The sequence below is a fragment of the Phycodurus eques genome, chromosome 2, assembly GCF_024500275.1.
Source record: "Phycodurus eques isolate BA_2022a chromosome 2, UOR_Pequ_1.1, whole genome shotgun sequence".
Lineage (NCBI taxonomy): Eukaryota > Metazoa > Chordata > Actinopteri > Syngnathiformes > Syngnathidae > Phycodurus > Phycodurus eques.
The window spans coordinates 43,070,810-43,086,686 of NC_084526.1; the positions used below are offsets into that span (position 1 = coordinate 43,070,810).

General features: G+C 44.8%; 2 protein-coding genes across 2 annotated transcripts in view; one reads left to right on the plus strand and one right to left on the minus strand.

The window, feature by feature from the left end:
• Positions 1-2,098: 2,098 nt before the first annotated feature.
• On the minus strand, positions 2,099-4,424 carry mibp2 (muscle-specific beta 1 integrin binding protein 2). The gene is made up of 8 exons (XM_061670898.1): positions 4,133-4,424; positions 3,506-3,596; positions 3,271-3,316; positions 2,960-3,143; positions 2,803-2,874; positions 2,626-2,732; positions 2,444-2,534; positions 2,099-2,361 (listed from the first exon to the last, which is right to left on the minus strand). Exons 1-7 carry the CDS (start codon positions 4,156-4,158, stop codon positions 2,449-2,451), a joined length of 612 nt encoding a protein of 203 aa, XP_061526882.1. The 5' UTR covers positions 4,159-4,424; the 3' UTR covers positions 2,099-2,361; positions 2,444-2,448.
• An 8,973-nt stretch (positions 4,425-13,397) lies between these two features.
• The window catches only part of plekha7b (pleckstrin homology domain containing, family A member 7b), a 96,722-nt gene continuing 94,242 nt past the window's right edge, over positions 13,398-15,877 (plus strand). Inside the window, exons 1-3 of the mRNA XM_061700908.1 lie at positions 13,398-13,571; positions 13,684-13,760; positions 13,855-13,912. Coding sequence (XP_061556892.1) covers positions 13,489-13,571; positions 13,684-13,760; positions 13,855-13,912 — 218 coding nt within the window. The 5' untranslated portion in view covers positions 13,398-13,488. The remainder of the gene's footprint in view (positions 13,572-13,683; positions 13,761-13,854; positions 13,913-15,877) is intronic.

Sequence of the window (15,877 nt, forward strand, 5' to 3'; positions counted from 1 at the left end):
CGCGACAGTTCTTCTGCTGACATTTACCCAGTCCAAATTATTGCTCGTTATTGCAGATAACAGGCCTCGGCAAACACTACGAGTCGAATGAATCAATGGTGTGGGAGTCGAGGGAAGTTGGGTTTGATTTCTAAAATATATTTGTACAGATTCAAGTGATCTGCCAATGTGCGGTTGTCGACCATTTTTCTTTTTCTGTAATTAAATGACAATGTTTAAGAGTCACTCTTTAAGTACAACCCCAATTCCGATGACGTTGGGGACATTGTGTTCAACAGAATACAATGATTTGCAAATCGTGCTCAGCCTAGATTTCATTGAATAATACACTACGAAGACAAGATATTTCATGTTCAAACTGATCAACTTTGATTGTTTATAGCAAATAATCACTGACTTAGAATTTGATGGCTGCAACACGACTGAGAAAGTTGAGGAATGCTCATCAAACACAGGTGAACAGGCTCATTGGGAACATTGATTGCTTCCCTGAATTGCTCAGTCGTTCACAAGCAAAGATGGGGCGAAGTTCACCTCTTTATGAACAAGTGCGTGAGAAAATAGTCCAACGGTTTAACGACATTGTTCCTCAACGTACAATTGCAAGGAATTGAGGGATTTCATCCTCTACGGTCCATAATGTCATCAAAAGGTTCCGAGAATCTGGACGAATCACCGCGTGGAAGCGGCGAGGCCCAAAACCGACATCGAATGCCCGTGACCTTCGATCCCTCGGGCGGCACTGCATCGGAAAACCGACAGCGATGTGTAAAGGATATCGCCGCGTGGGCTCAGGAACACTTCGGAAAAACCGATGTCGGTCAATACAGTTCGGCGCAACATCCGGAAGTGCAACTTGAAACGCGACTGTGCAAAGCAAAAGGCATTTCTCAACAACGCCCGGGAACGCCGCCGGCTTCTCTGGGCCCGACCGAGCTCATCGAAGATGGACTGACGCAACGTGGAAAAGTGTTATGTGGTCCGACGAGTCCACGTTTCAAATTGTTTTTTGGACATTGAGGAAAAGAACCATCCGGACTGTTATGGACGCAAAGTTGAAAAGCCGGCATCTGTGATGGTATGGGGCTGTGTTAGTGCCAATGGCACGGGTCACTTACACATCTGTGAAGGCACCGTTCACGCTGAAAGGTACATACGGGTTTTGGAGAAACATACGCTGCCGTCCGAGCGACGTCTTTTTCACGGACTCCTCTGCTTATTTCAGCAAGACAATGCCAGAGCACATTGCGCACGCGTTACAACAGCGTGGCTTCGTCGTAAAAGAGTGCCGGTACTAGACTGGCCTGCCCGCGGTCCAGACTTGTCTCCCATCGAAAACGTGCGGCGCGTTACGAAGCGTAAAATACGACCCCGGAGACTTGAACGGCTGAAGCTGTACATCGAGCGAGAATGGGAAGAATTCCTCCGCCAAAGCTTCAACAATGAGTGTCCTCAGTTCCCAAACGTTTATTGAATGTTGTTCAAAGAAAAGGTGCTGTAACACAGTGGGGCAAACATGAAAATTCTAAGTTCATGATTAGTTTCTAAAAACAATCAAGTTGATCAGTTTGACCATGAAATATCTTGTCCTTGTAGTGTATTCAATGCAATATAGGTCAAACGTGATTCGCAAATCATTGTAGTATTCCGTTTTTCTTTATGTTTAACACAACGTCCCAACTTCATTGGAATTGTACTTTCCAAAGCCAGTCAACTTTCACTGGCATGAGTGTGAGAGGTTATCTCGCGAAGGGCAGGGCCACACGGTCTATTTACTAGATCTGCTTGCCACATCAGACAACCTCGTGCCTAGTGCAGCTGGCGTCATAATGGCAATTTATGTATTTATTCTTAGAAAACCGGGGGGCCCAATGTGTCTAAATACAGATAAGGCCCGTACTTCTAATTGGAGGTGACGAGGGAGAGGCTCCAACTCGTCACTCCACTTATCACGGGCACCAAGAGCAGCGTCGCCCCCGATAGCGGGCATCACATGCTCCGAGTGGTACATAACGGGTGCGGTTTTGAAAATGCCTTATGACGTACTGCAGTTTGCATTGACATTCCACACAAATTCCAGTCATCACAACGACAAAAGTTGGCTTGAGGATCATTTATTGACATATGCATCCATCCTCTGAATACATCTAGCCGTTCTCTGCGGAGTGTCGGCCGTATAAAGCAATAAATACGCTTGATATAAAATCATGCCAGCGTTTGATGCCGCCAGTTACATATCGATACATTTTTGTATGTTTAAAACTCATGGCAGTCAGCTAAATAAGCTGCCAGGTAGAAACTTGAGGCGAGCCGGTCTTCAAGCAGGCTAAATACGTGCTCCTTGTTAGCCGATCACGTGACCTGAAATACAGAAAGACGAGTGGTTACTTCCAGAAATGCCCTTACATGAAAGGGAAGTTTTTTTTAAATCCAAAAATGATACCTTTGTTAAAGAGAATGTTGGATATTATTCAGGATGTTCCCATAGACAAAGTTGAACAGTTGTTCCTTTGACTTTGTTCCATCTAGCTGCACTGTAGTGACGCACGCACGCACGCACGCACAAAAAGGCATTTTTATTGCCAGGAAATTTGATTGGAAAAGGACATGAGAGTGGACACTTACAAACATCAACACCTGTCCTCTCCATGATGATCTTGTGTTTCAAGTACATGGGCCAGACGTGGCCGTCGAAGAGGCCCGGGGGGTCTGGCACCGTGTAGTTCCTCGAGCTGTAGCATACAAACAACAACGAATGCAAATGAGACAACGCCATCTCTCAAGAAACTGCGTGACACTTACCACCTCCTCTTTTTGCATTCTTCGTAGGGGATGGAAATAAAGAACCGCTGGTTCAGCACGTCGATCAAAGGTCTGCGAAAGAGCAAAATTAAAGATTCCCTCTTTCCCGGCGAGAGGCGTCACGGGACAGGAATGTCTCGGAGGAACGGGCTCTTACTGGTAAGTGTAAAGCAGGAAGCCCTCCACGATGAGGATGCGAGTCTCCTCTTTGTGGTCGGACTCTGGCAGAATCTCGGCGTCCGGGGTGTTATTGACGCCGTGAGACTTCTCAAACTTCACCGGGTTCTCAAGCCACGCGTCGATGGTGCTCATCATGGCGTCCATGTCCAGAGCAGTAATGACTGGAGATGGATAGGAAAGTCGGAAGAATACAGCGCAAGAATGAAACTTTGATTTCGTACAGGCCATAAAGCATGCATGTTACAGATGAGAACCCACGCAGACCCTTGCATACAAACACGGGCTTACCATCATACTGCTTAAAGCCATCTTCAACTGCAATCTGATCTTGGGGCTGAAACATACATTGATAAGATGTACCAAGGTACATACACTAGCGCTGCACGCTAAAGGGTATAGCTATAGAAGCTATAGAAGCGGGACCGTATCGAACAAAGAGATGGCAATAGCCCACCGACCTGTGCTGGTAATCCTGATCTTAATAAGGAACATTTAGAAAGCAAATTAAAAGGTGGCGGCTCACCTTGAAGAAGTCATCCTGGTGTACCACGCAGCAGTTGGGCAGGTTCTTGACCAGGCGGTTGGTGAGGGTGGTTTTCCCTCCATTTGTAACGCTATAAGGAATATATATATACAAAAAAAATAAAATAAATAAAAAAACGTAGTTCATGGTTAACTAACGATGAAAAGACGACGGATTAACGTTTATCTGAGCTATTACTCTGGTAGTTTATGTACTCCATGACCCATTGATGAACTTAATCTTATCAGCGTGGATAAGCGTGCCAATTCGCACTTCAAAAAGGATCCAAAAAATGGATTGGAAGCAGCACTACACGCTCGCCATTTTTAGCAGCACGCATCTTACTCAATCTATGCTGAGCGCCATTGGCGTTCGAAAGGAGAACCAAAGCTTCTCGTTTCCACGCGCGACCATCGTTTAAAAGGAGAGAGAGAGAGAGGAAAAACCAACAAACCACTTCTGAGGAATGTGCTCAAACGAGTCCCTGAAATGATCTGCCTCCAGAAGACAAGAGAAGAGCAGCGCGGATGTGGCCACCGCCGCCCCACGTGTCCCTCACGGCCACTTTCCGGCCTAGCAACTCGGCTAACCCCGGCTAGCTTAGCTCCATTCATTTGTGCCACTCACCCGCCGACGCCGATGATGTACTTCATGGTGTCCGCTGCTAAGTTTGCTCGGAGAAGGGAAAAGTCCAACACGTCAATAGACAGGTGCTAGCTGATCGGACGGAAGAAAGCTTAAAAAGAGAAGGTTAGAGGAAACGTCAACTACTCGACTCGTCCATGGTACTTGTCTTTTTTTTTTTTTTTTTTTTTTTTTTTTTTGAGTGGGTTAGGTAAGCGAGATGTCGCTCGGACGCGGTCTTCCACCGAGAGAGGACCGAGAGCTCCGGGGCACTTCCACACGTACTGCACGGAGGCACGCCATTGGCTATTTAAACACTTTCTCCACGGTGACTTGACGGCGCGCGGCCAATCAGAGGCCTCCGCAGACCCCGCCCTCGAAAGCACCGCCTTCATTCTCACTACACCGCTACACGTTGGAAGAGAGAGAGGGGAAAAGACGACCACAAGAGGGTATGACTGAAATTAAAAAAAACAGTCTATTTCATCACTTGAACTCCATCCATCCATTTTCCGGGCCGCTCCTCCACACAAGGGTCGCGGGCGTGGTGGAGCCCATCCCAGCCATCATCGGGCAGGAGGCGGGGGAGGTTCACCCTCAACACACACAAACAAACAATTCGCACTCACATTCACACCGACGGGGAATTTCAGAGTCTTCGATCTACGCACCACGCGTGTTTGGGCAAACCGGAGAAAACCCACGAACATGCCAACTCCACGCAGGCGGGGCCGGGGATTGAACCCCGGTCCTCGGAACTGTGAGGCAGACGCTCTAACCAGTCGCCCACCGTGCCGCTCTCCGGAACTCATTCAAGTTTTTCAACTACGCAAATAATAACGAATGCTTCTCTCAAATTTCTGCCATCATTTGCCCCTTTTTGGTTCTAATTTCACCTGGCAAGTTCAATATGCAAACCGTTATTTATCCAATATCCATCTTAAGGTGCATGCACTATTTTGCTCCTTGTCCTCACACTTGAGACAATTCAGCGCACTAGTAGCACGACCGTGTCTTACGAGTATCCCGTTTTTTTCCACGCTGCCTTCCGGTACCGTATGAGATTTCTACGCACGAGTTGCAGGAACGTCAAAGTCATTTTTTTGGGTGTGTGTTTTTTTTTTTGGTCACCGGTCACATTGTAGTTATGGCTTTCCTTTGCAGGGCCGTTATACCGCTGAATCTGAAACACTGAAGTTTTTGAATCGCATGCATATGCTAGTAAAAGTGCATTTGCACTGCCAGTGGAAAAAAATGTTACGAGTAAGAAACAGTTGTTCTACTGGTGCGCTAAAATGTCTTCCTAGTGCGGACACAGAGCATACTAGTACACGACCTTTGAGCTGGACAATAAGGATATCTACCAAATGCTCAAACAGCTTTTTATACAAGACCGTCACCCAACCATTACAACTATTTCACCAAACCATTTACTCTCTGTCCCATGTGAACAAATGACACCAGTGTGAAAATATGTGCGATGACGATGTGACACGACTCACAAACATACTGGACGCACTGTCGCGTGTACACCTGTCAAAAGTTTCTCATGCCGTTGAAAAACAATAGTTCTCATTTTCTTGGATGAAAATGATCGTGATTGACATTGTGTGTTATTTTCCTGAAAATGATGGTTAGTTCGCAAATTGTACAAACTTTAGGAGGTTTATGTTCAAAGGTTTTACTGTATTGCACCAAAATGATAGCAGAATAAGTCAAGTCAAAAGTGATTTCCTTAATGGTATACTATGCGCAATATCATAATGGCTGCTCAGTGCGACCTTTTGCAGTTGTCCGCTTGGCCACTCACCTCAAATGTGAAAGTTATTTCAGTGCTGCGTGCACATCATTTAGTTGAAATCAATTCATTTCAGATACAGCATTGGCACGACGCGCAGTCAGAGGCTATTGTGACAACTACATTCGAAATCAAGTAACCCATCATTTTTGAGACTGCAACTTGATGACACGCCTTATTACAATATGGCAGGTGAGGACATCGTAGAGCCGACTGTAATCAACCAGATCTTAGTTTGTTCAAAACACTGCTCTTCCTTTCGCCTGTGGAAAGGGAATAACGACAGTCCAATAGGGGTTAGTAGTAGTAGCTATATCTCGAGACATTGAACAATTACATCCTTACGATGCGGCAAAAGGCCAGGCGCAAATATATCATCCCCGTTACCTTTTCTGGAATAGCGAACATACTAGTTTGACGTTGATGTTTGCAGTGCTTTAGAATCGAGAAAACATTCCTGCAAGTTTGAAGATCAGGCAAAAATGTCAACGGGTAGCCAGTACAGACCTCTGAATAGTACATAATAGACCAAGTAGACAGTGTATGGTAGAAGGAATGGCAGATGGCGTCCGATCGCTTTGCGTTTGGTAAAAGGGATCAAAGGGATACGTTTTTTCCCCCTCCAGCCCACAGCTGACCTCTCCTTGGAAAGCCATGACACCATATTTTGAGTTGAAGCTCTCGCCCTTCAGAACTATGACCAAAGTTGCCAAGTGCAGCTCGTAAGAGTTCTATTTGTAGCTTGAGTCATCTGCACAATTTGGAGGAAAATAGTGCTTCCACGTTCAAAGATTAGGTTTGACGAGTGATTTTCTGATTCGTTTTTTCTTTTAATTACCATGTGATATACTAACCCGATGCCACCCTACAAAAGGGAATATCAGGACTGACAGCATAACAATCATCATCATAGCTTGACTTTCATGCTAGAAAATGAGATCAGGCATTTTGGAGAAGAAGAAGAATCACCTTTTATTGTCATGAACATGCATGCATGCACACAAAACGTGTTCTCTGCATTTAACCCATCACAGTGAACACGTACACATGTGAGCGGAACACACCGGACCAGAGGGTAGCCGAAGCGCCCGGGGTATCAGGGTCTTGCTCGAGGACACCACAGCCGTGAGTCCGGGGGATGTTGGCGGATGCTCCAGTTGGGGTCTTGAACCTAGGTCAAGACCCACGGCGGCAGGCGATGATCTTAACCATCGGGCCACGGCCGATCCACGGAATAGTGTTCCGATCTTCGATCGGGGGGATACACCCTCGACTCACAGGACAGGGCACATATCGGAAACCCCCCCGCCCCCAAATAAAAACCTTCACATCCCCACCTGTGGACAATTCTGAGTCTTCAAGCGATCTAAAGTCTGCCGGACACTGAGTGATGCAGCTGAAAGAGACTGAACTGCTGCGCAACTTGTCGGGTTCGCCAACTGGTTTTCATGAGTGGCTGACGCTCGGCTACTGGTGTTGCTGCGATTAAATATTTGAGTCCCCGCATAGCAGATGAGATGTAACAGCCAATAGAAAATGTACGGGCTTTCACACACAATAAATACGTCTCCAGGTTTTAAGCGTGAATATATCGTACAATTATTGATATTAACATTTGGTTTTTCGGTCTTTGTAATTTGAGGAAAATCGTTTTTTCAAAAGTGCGTATCAAACTGGTAGCCTTGCACATTAACCAGTACCCAAGAAGTAGCTCACTGTTTCAAAAAGGTTAGTGACCCCTTGCGTAGAGAGTCGCATCTTCAAAGATCAAAACTGCACATCGCTGGGCCGCAACCTCCTATTTCTAAATATGGCCAACTTCATATTCAGCGATATGTCATTTTATGCTTAGAATATAGAAGCAACGCGTTGGGAGGAATTTCAACAGCATATACTGTAATTTCTGATATCTGAAGAGAAACATAAGCAATTGCTTTGAATCTGTGATTGTACTTCAACCCTACTCGCCTCAGAACGTTTGCATGCTACCTTGTGACAGCTTTAATTTGCTGCGACGGCTCAACCATACATTCGTGACATCATTGGAGACCTTGTGCTATAACACAGGGGTAAATAAATAATCGATTTACCATAGTTGTTATTTACTTATGTTCTCATACGACTTCCTTTCACATATTATTGAATTTCCTGGAAACATAGCTGTCTAAAGTTGCACAAAAAGGCAAGCGAGCCAACCGTTATCAGGTGTGTTGCCACGCGAGGTCGACCAGCATCTTGAAGGGACGGTTGAACTTAATTTGACTGCAAACATACCCGATCTCTCGAGGTGACTATGACAAGTCTTGAAAAGGTGCATGCATTTTGCTTTCAAAATTATTCAGAAAGTTTCAAGGTTTACCAGATGATCAACCCATATACTTGATATCTTTTGTATTCCACTGCATCTGCAGGTATGGATTAAAAGAAGAAATTAAAAAAATAAAAACTTCCCAGTAATTGAATTGCTTGGAATCTTTTGTTTGCTTGACAGACATTTCCGCCTATCGATTGCAGTAGAAAAAACAACAACAAATAAAAAGCCCTTTGAAACACTGTCGAGGCCGCTGACAGGGCCTCGGTCTCTGGTGTGACTCAGTCGATGCGGCAAAAGGGAAAGCAGGGAGCAAGAGGAAGAGCTAGGAAAATAATAATAATAATAATAATAATAATAATAATTTAAAAAAATGTCGTAAAAAAAAAACAGAACCAGCTGTTTGACCGGGCTGGTTAAAGCGTCGCGCTCTCGGCGGTGTTTGGGTTCATGTCAAGGCGAGAATGACGGAAGAGAGAGAGGACAAATGAAGTGTGGAGAACTGGCTGCCAGGGCTCGCTGATGCTCGGCTCTCGGTTGTGCCACTGGGGAGGCTCCCCTGACTCTCTCTGGAGGGGGCACGTTCTAAAAAGTGCCTTTCTGTAATCATACAGAAGGTATTCTGCAAAACCAGGTGTCTGCGAAATGTTGCTTTTTTATTTTTTTAACAGAACAATTCTTTGTTTCATTTCTGAATTAGTTGAATACAAAAGCAGGACTGGAATATTCCCAAATGTTAGTAGCTAAAGTGCCATATATTGGGAAACGTTTCCAGTGGGGGGGCGACACCTCAACTCGACACCTGGTGGATTCAAAGAGAGCTGATATACGGACTGGCTGAAATCCCAATTAGAATCGATAAGAGAATCAGGATCGATAAGCAGTATCGAACTATCGATAATGATAAGCGGAATCGCTAAATTCCTATCAATTCGCATCCCCATTTATTCTACTGCACACATAGAGTCTGATGGAACGGTTCAAACTTGCCCGTTTTCCAGTCGTGTTTTGACTCTGTTGCACACTTGAACTTTTCACGACTGCAATGCAGTCTATCACATTTTTCTTATTGTTTTCTAGGAAAAAAAATGAACAATATCTGTGCGGTGCAATGGCTTCAAGTGTTGCCTCTTACATCACAGGTCCCACGTACCTGAGAGATACTACAGGCGCAACTAACCTACTTGAGAGAGACTGTACATTGAGGTCACTTATTCTTCTGTAATCCTCGGGGGTGACATTTCATCTCAGACATCCAGTTTTCACATCACGTAGCCGTCCTTGAGTCTTCATATGTAATGGTATTGTATTTCCACAAAGACCGTTTATTCAGCCGGATTACAGTTAAAATGATTGAATGAAAACTCAGTTTGAGTGTGCGATGCGGTGTTGATGTCTCTCATGTAAGTGCTCATTTATATTTTAAAAGAGCTTATTATCCATTTTGTTCTGCTTCCGTGCAAAGCGAACTAGCAAATGGATTGACTTAACCGGCCAGCTCAAATAGACACATCGATATGCTGATTACATGTCTTGTGCAACTATCTACTGTATGGAGCCACACTACTCTACTTTGGCAGCGGTATTCTTCGAAGTATAAATCCTGACCCAGATAGAATCACATCAGTGGCCATTTGAGCATCTCGCGTGGATTGAGAGGAGGTAACATTGTGACTTTCTTCATACAATGAAGAATGATGTTTCCGCTCACCCCCCCCCCCCCCCCCCCCCCTACATGGTTTTTTTATTGCCCCCTAGCGGACAATGAGTAAAGTATTTTTTATGATCAGTCTGCTGGTCTGTTCTTGTTATCTTACCGTACAGCAATATTTAATGTCTCTCCTGTAAATACTGTACTCAGTAAGAACTTTAGTGTTAATTACCAGTCATTTAAAAAAATACAAGAGACGTTAAACACAAAAAAACAACAATCGTCCAAGTCACTGAAAATGTGTGTGTGTGTGTTTTTTATTTCTTTATATATTTGCCTAAACCATCTCCTCGTGATGCTTGCCACCTCAGATAAAATTGCCGACTTCCTCAGTTGAACAGATCATGCAATTATATTTCGCATAACCTCTGGTGTAAATTCTTCTCCTCCCATTGAAATGAATTATTTGACATTCATCAAAAGGTCTGTAAAATATACTCCCCCCCCCCCCTCTTATATCGGTCAAATTCCAAATGACTTCAGGGTCGTGTGATTTTAGAGGTTCCATTCTCGCCCAAGAGAGTGCAGTATTGACATTGTGTACTGAGCAACTCAGGCATTAGCTGTATAAAGCTCTTTCTCCAGCAGAGGTCCCCCTTGTTGTCTGTTTGCTGAGTCCATGTCCATACAGTCGCTGTGGATTACTCATGCCCATGTTAAGTACTGTAATCTTTTGTGGCAATAGGTCTTGATTGAGCAAGTTATAAATGACAGAACTCGTAAAATTAAAAAGCAATATATTTTTTTCTCATAATCATGTTTTTCCATGGCAGCACAGTGAGAACGTGGCCTCGCGGTTTTTTTTTTTTTTAGGTCTGGGGTTTGAATCGTTGTTCTGGCCGTCCTGTCTGGAGTTTGCAATATTCATTCCATGTTTGTGTGGGTTTTCTCCAGCTTCCTCCATCGTGGGACCCACATTCCAAAAACATGCATGTCAGGTTAATGGAAGCCTAAATTGTCCATAGGTGTGAGTGATTCTGTGTGTGTGTGTGTGTGAATTGTTGTTTATCTACTGTATATGTCCAGGGCGTACCCCGCCGCTTCTCGCCCAAAGTCAGCTGCGACGACGGGCTCCAGAAGAAACGCGATAGAAAAATGGATCAATGGATGTTCTTCCACGTTAACTCCATGGAAAGTTCAAAACACATTAGTGTATATATACTGAGAGCATGCATGTTGTTGTTGTTGAAATATATTGGATGGCAAAAGAGAATCTCAGAAAATATATGATTCATTTCTTGTTGGCATTTACAAATAACAAGGAATATTCTACATTTAAAGAGAGGTCTTTAACTCATTTCCCCCTTTTAGGACTGTTAGCACACTCAGCAATGAGGAAGACCTCAGAAGAGAAGACAATATCATCGAGTCACCTTGCCTCGGGTGTGTATACTGTACATACATAGAGTATGTGCATGATTTTTTTTAGGGTAAATTGGTGTATGTGCATAAGTGCTGCTGTTGACGATAAATCATGTCAAGGTCAAAAAAAACAAAACAAACAAAAAAAAAGAAACGAGATGAGCTGGTTATATTGCAGTGTGTACAATGTTGCAATATTGTGTCTTTTTAAAGACTGATTGGGGAAAAAGCCGAACCGATTGAAAATTATTTGAATGAACTTAATCTTTATTTATGTTGCACAATTCCTTACACAGAACACTGCCATTGAATGGCTGTTAGGTTGTAGCAAAATTAGTAGTTTTTCTGTACGTGTGGCTCCTGTGACGGTACACAGTAATCCACAATAAAGGTTATCGAGCTTCTTACTGCTCAGGGATGCTCATGTATACCATTTCTCTATACAAAGGATATAAACAGAACCTGTCAGGATATATTGTAGCTGCTGTGCTCGGCACTCACAAGGCCTAAAGTGAAATCTGTTAAATAACCGTTTAATGCAGAGTAAGCACATATCAGGAAAGGCTCTCTCTTCCAAAGAAGACGATGCTGCGAAAAGCTTCACTTTATGGTACACACTCAGTCTTTTCCTGTCGATGTATACATGCATGGATTCTGATACAGTCACCGTATCAAACTTGAATAAAGTAGAACCTGTAAACTGGAGCGAATTCTGTTCCTTTAGTCAGAAGGAAGGAAGGAAGGACTAGAAGTGTACAAATATGTCATGCTACGGTTAAAATGAACACACGAAAACAATGAAAGACTTGGTCTTAACTTTAGATGTTGAATGACCAAGCCGCAGTACTTCCCTGCTGCCCAGCATGTCTCATTACGTGACAGTCCACGCTGGCATTCGCGGGTGCGTCAATCGACTGGAGCTCTCCAGTGCTGACCGTAGGCAATACACACTTTTCTGAGTAGTCCTCACCTGGTTGCCGCCACACACGCTTGGCGCCATCTGAGAACCAAACACGTTTATCTTGGTCTTATCACACCGTAGGACACGGCTCCAGTAATGCATGCCCTGAGCGGGCTTGCCTTCGGCCAACTCTCTGTGGGCTTTGTTGTGCATCATTTTTAGAAGAGGCTTCCCGACCGGCTCGGGAACGCTTCGGGATCCCCCCGAAGTGACCGGGGAGACGGAAGTCTGGGTTTTTGTGCTAAAGCGGCTGCCCCCGCGACCTGACTCTGGATGAGCGGAAGAAAATGGATGGATGGATGCACTTGGAAGTGACTTGAGGAATCTGGAATTTTTCGTCGCCACGTGTAGGATCTCTTACATTTTGTAAACCGGGATGCGTGTACCCCACTTTACGGGCACATTTGATCTTATTATGGGCCACATGCTGGTGTTATGTCCCTTCACAGCACCCACGGGAGTGCCATGCTACACCTTGCCTCTGGCGGACTTACTTGAATATTCTATCCTCAGCTGCGGGTCAGAACTTCTGCCAAACGCCACAAATCATGAAAATCTGCTTGAGCATTTATTCGACACACGTAATACAGTGTTTGTTCGTGTCACTTGAATCCACTGCAATTAAGAAGTGGGTCTGTGTATATAGAATACGTTAATTGAATAACCTCCACTGCCCAATATTATTTTCGGAATGACCAGAAATATACTACTAAGAATTTTAAGTACCACATTTTTGTCATCTATGCATTCCAGGGCTTGTACTCATTTTTTTAAATGACATTTTTTGGGGTCACGGTATCATTTCTGTATCGGTATTTAGGAACTTGAAGCAGGTATCGCGTTTAAATCAGAATTTAAAGTATCATAACAACACTAGTAGGCCAAAAAGTGGCACTAGAAGTGGAAAAACGTGACTAACTGCAGGCGGGAGGATTTTATACTAGTGAGGACAAAACATGGCCCTGGGGATGGATATCGAGGATACGGAATAGAAGCTCAAACGCCGCAGTGGTGGAGTGAGGTCGACGGCGCCTTCGCCTTTCTGGCCCTTTAAAAGTATGCGGCTTGAGCAGTGGGATTATTTGCGCTCGGTGGTGGACAAGTCGGCGGAGAGAGAAGGGACGAGAAAGAGAGAGAGAGAGAGAGAGAGAGAGAGGGTGAGGGTGAGGGAGGTGGGGGAGGTGGAAGGGGGAAGTCGACGCGGAAAAGAAGAATCATGGCGGCACCGCTCGGACGGGACACCCTACCTGACCACTGGTCCTACGGAGTTTGTCGGGACGGCCGCGTGTTTTTCATCAAGTGAGCCACTTCTGAGCCAGTCAGCCGTCGCCACCGGGTGGACGACTCACGGCGAGCTTCGTTCCTCCATCGTTTACCGAGTAACAGGTGTCTTTTTTGTATCCCCTTCCAGCGACAAAACTCGCAGCACCACTTGGCTTCACCCGCGAACTGGCGAGCCTGTTAATTCCGGACACATGATACGTTCAGGTACGCCGCAGATTGTCCGAATCGCCGTCTACCTGCGGGGGATTTGGCGGACGGCTCGTCGTAGTTTTGATTCGATGTCTCGTTCCTCTGCCAGATTTGCCCAGAGGATGGGAAGAGGGCTTCACGGACGAAGGAGCCAGCTACTTCATCAAGTGAGTGGCACGCTGTTGCATTGTTTGGCTGTCTGAAACGCGATACCGTTTGTATGTTTAAGTGTTTTCCGTGTGTAGTTCAGGCACGTCTGGAATGCCAGCATTATCCGCGTTCGCCGATGCTGCAAAAGGTTGTCTAGACTTTAGCAACCGGTTTGAGTTGAGAAACAATCACACGGCAAGGAGCGCCACTGGATTGGCGACATAAATAATTGCTGCTTGCGGTGTGAGTAAAAGTAGCCGGCTAAGCAGAGCAGGAAGAAGGAAATTAAAATTCTCCTCGCACGCTTTACGCAGGACCTCTACTCTCTCCATTAGGCTTTGTGAGCCAGCGAGTGAGCGAGTGAGCGAGTGAGTGAGTGAGTGTGAAGATTGCAGGTGTCGAGAGTGACCTTGTGGTGACAGAGATGTATAACCCATGATTGCAAAATTGAAGCAGAAAGGACAGATTTGCCCAAAGTCACAAACTACAGTGTGCGTTGTTTTGGCCTCTTTCCAATCGGAGTGTTGATAGTTCGCAAAATCACCGATAGCGCAGCGACGTGTCCTTCACAACTTTTGGAAGTGAACGATACAGTCCTTTAGATTTGGTTTAACGCTTCAAAATGACAGGTGGCGACTATTCGCCGCAGCCCAAAAACTGTGACCCTGTATCGCGTTTTGGGGCTCCACATGCAGTACAATATGCTCTGAATTATTTTCTATTGAACCACAAAAACATGATGCGATTGTCAAGGAAGACGCTGATTCCTACAAAGAGAGGAAACAGGTGACAATAAAGGAGTAAGTGTGGCCGGCTGTTGGGAACGATCGATCACCCCGACACAGTGATGGCCGCGTTGCTCGGTGTGCAGTAGTGCTTCACATTTTGGAGTATCGCAAGCCTTCGGTCTTTGGTCTCTTGTCACCATCCAGGTTTTATTTCAGTAATTAGAATTTTATTTAGGTGGCAGAAAATCATCCTTTTGAAATAGTGTAATCATAACTCATCGTGAAGAATCGTGTACTCATCGTGACGAACCAATGGTGCTCACTATTATGAATAATCAATATGTCCATCTTTAAGTGGGAGCAATTTGTCCAACTTTACTGTATTTTATGTTATTATTATTCTATAGCATATATGTCAACCTTAGGCCCGGGGGCCAAATTTGGCCCACGATGTAATTATATTTGGCCCGCAAGACCATATCAAATGTGCATTAGAGCCGGTCCGCCGGTATATAGCACACGCGCCACTCATGTGACAAATCCCAGAATGCTTTGCTCGTGTGTTGGCCCCGTCGGTCTCGACCGGCGAGCGCCCCTTCCCTTTCTGCTGCAGCCGTTAGCGACGACGCTACCGGCCCCCTCGAGCAAATGTACGCTTCCCCGTCCCCAAAATGGCCCAAAACAGTTCACTTCCAAGACAGGTGGGAGGCAGGCGGTCTGTTCGCGAAAGTCAAAGGCAGACCTGTTTGTCGTGTGCAGAGCGACGTGGCTGTAACAGAGAACATAACATCATTGAATTCATGTTCTTTTTAATGCCCTTTATCAGCTCCGAGGCAGGGACTGTTAATAGTTGGAAGTTTGGATTTGTATTGAAGGACATTCTTATTTTTTGGGGGTTGTTTTGTTGTTGCCCTTTGAAATAAGATTTAAATAAAAAACAAAGGTAGTTGGAGATAGATAAATCGAAGATGGAGACAGAATAATTCAATAATTTCTATTTAAATACTAAACAACAAACAAATACCACTGAGGTCTTTTATCGCAAATTCGATTTCTCCTGTTTATATTAAAGTTTGTTTATTCCAGATTCAGTGTTGAAGCAAAATGTAACTTTGTTGTCAATGATAAACTTCAACGCTACATTTCTGCAGAAAAGGGAGACATGCACATCGTAGTGATTGTTCATTAAATATTGAGTTTGGCCCGTGACGTTGTCCCAATTTTTTATTTTGGCCCACCGTGGATTTGAGTTTG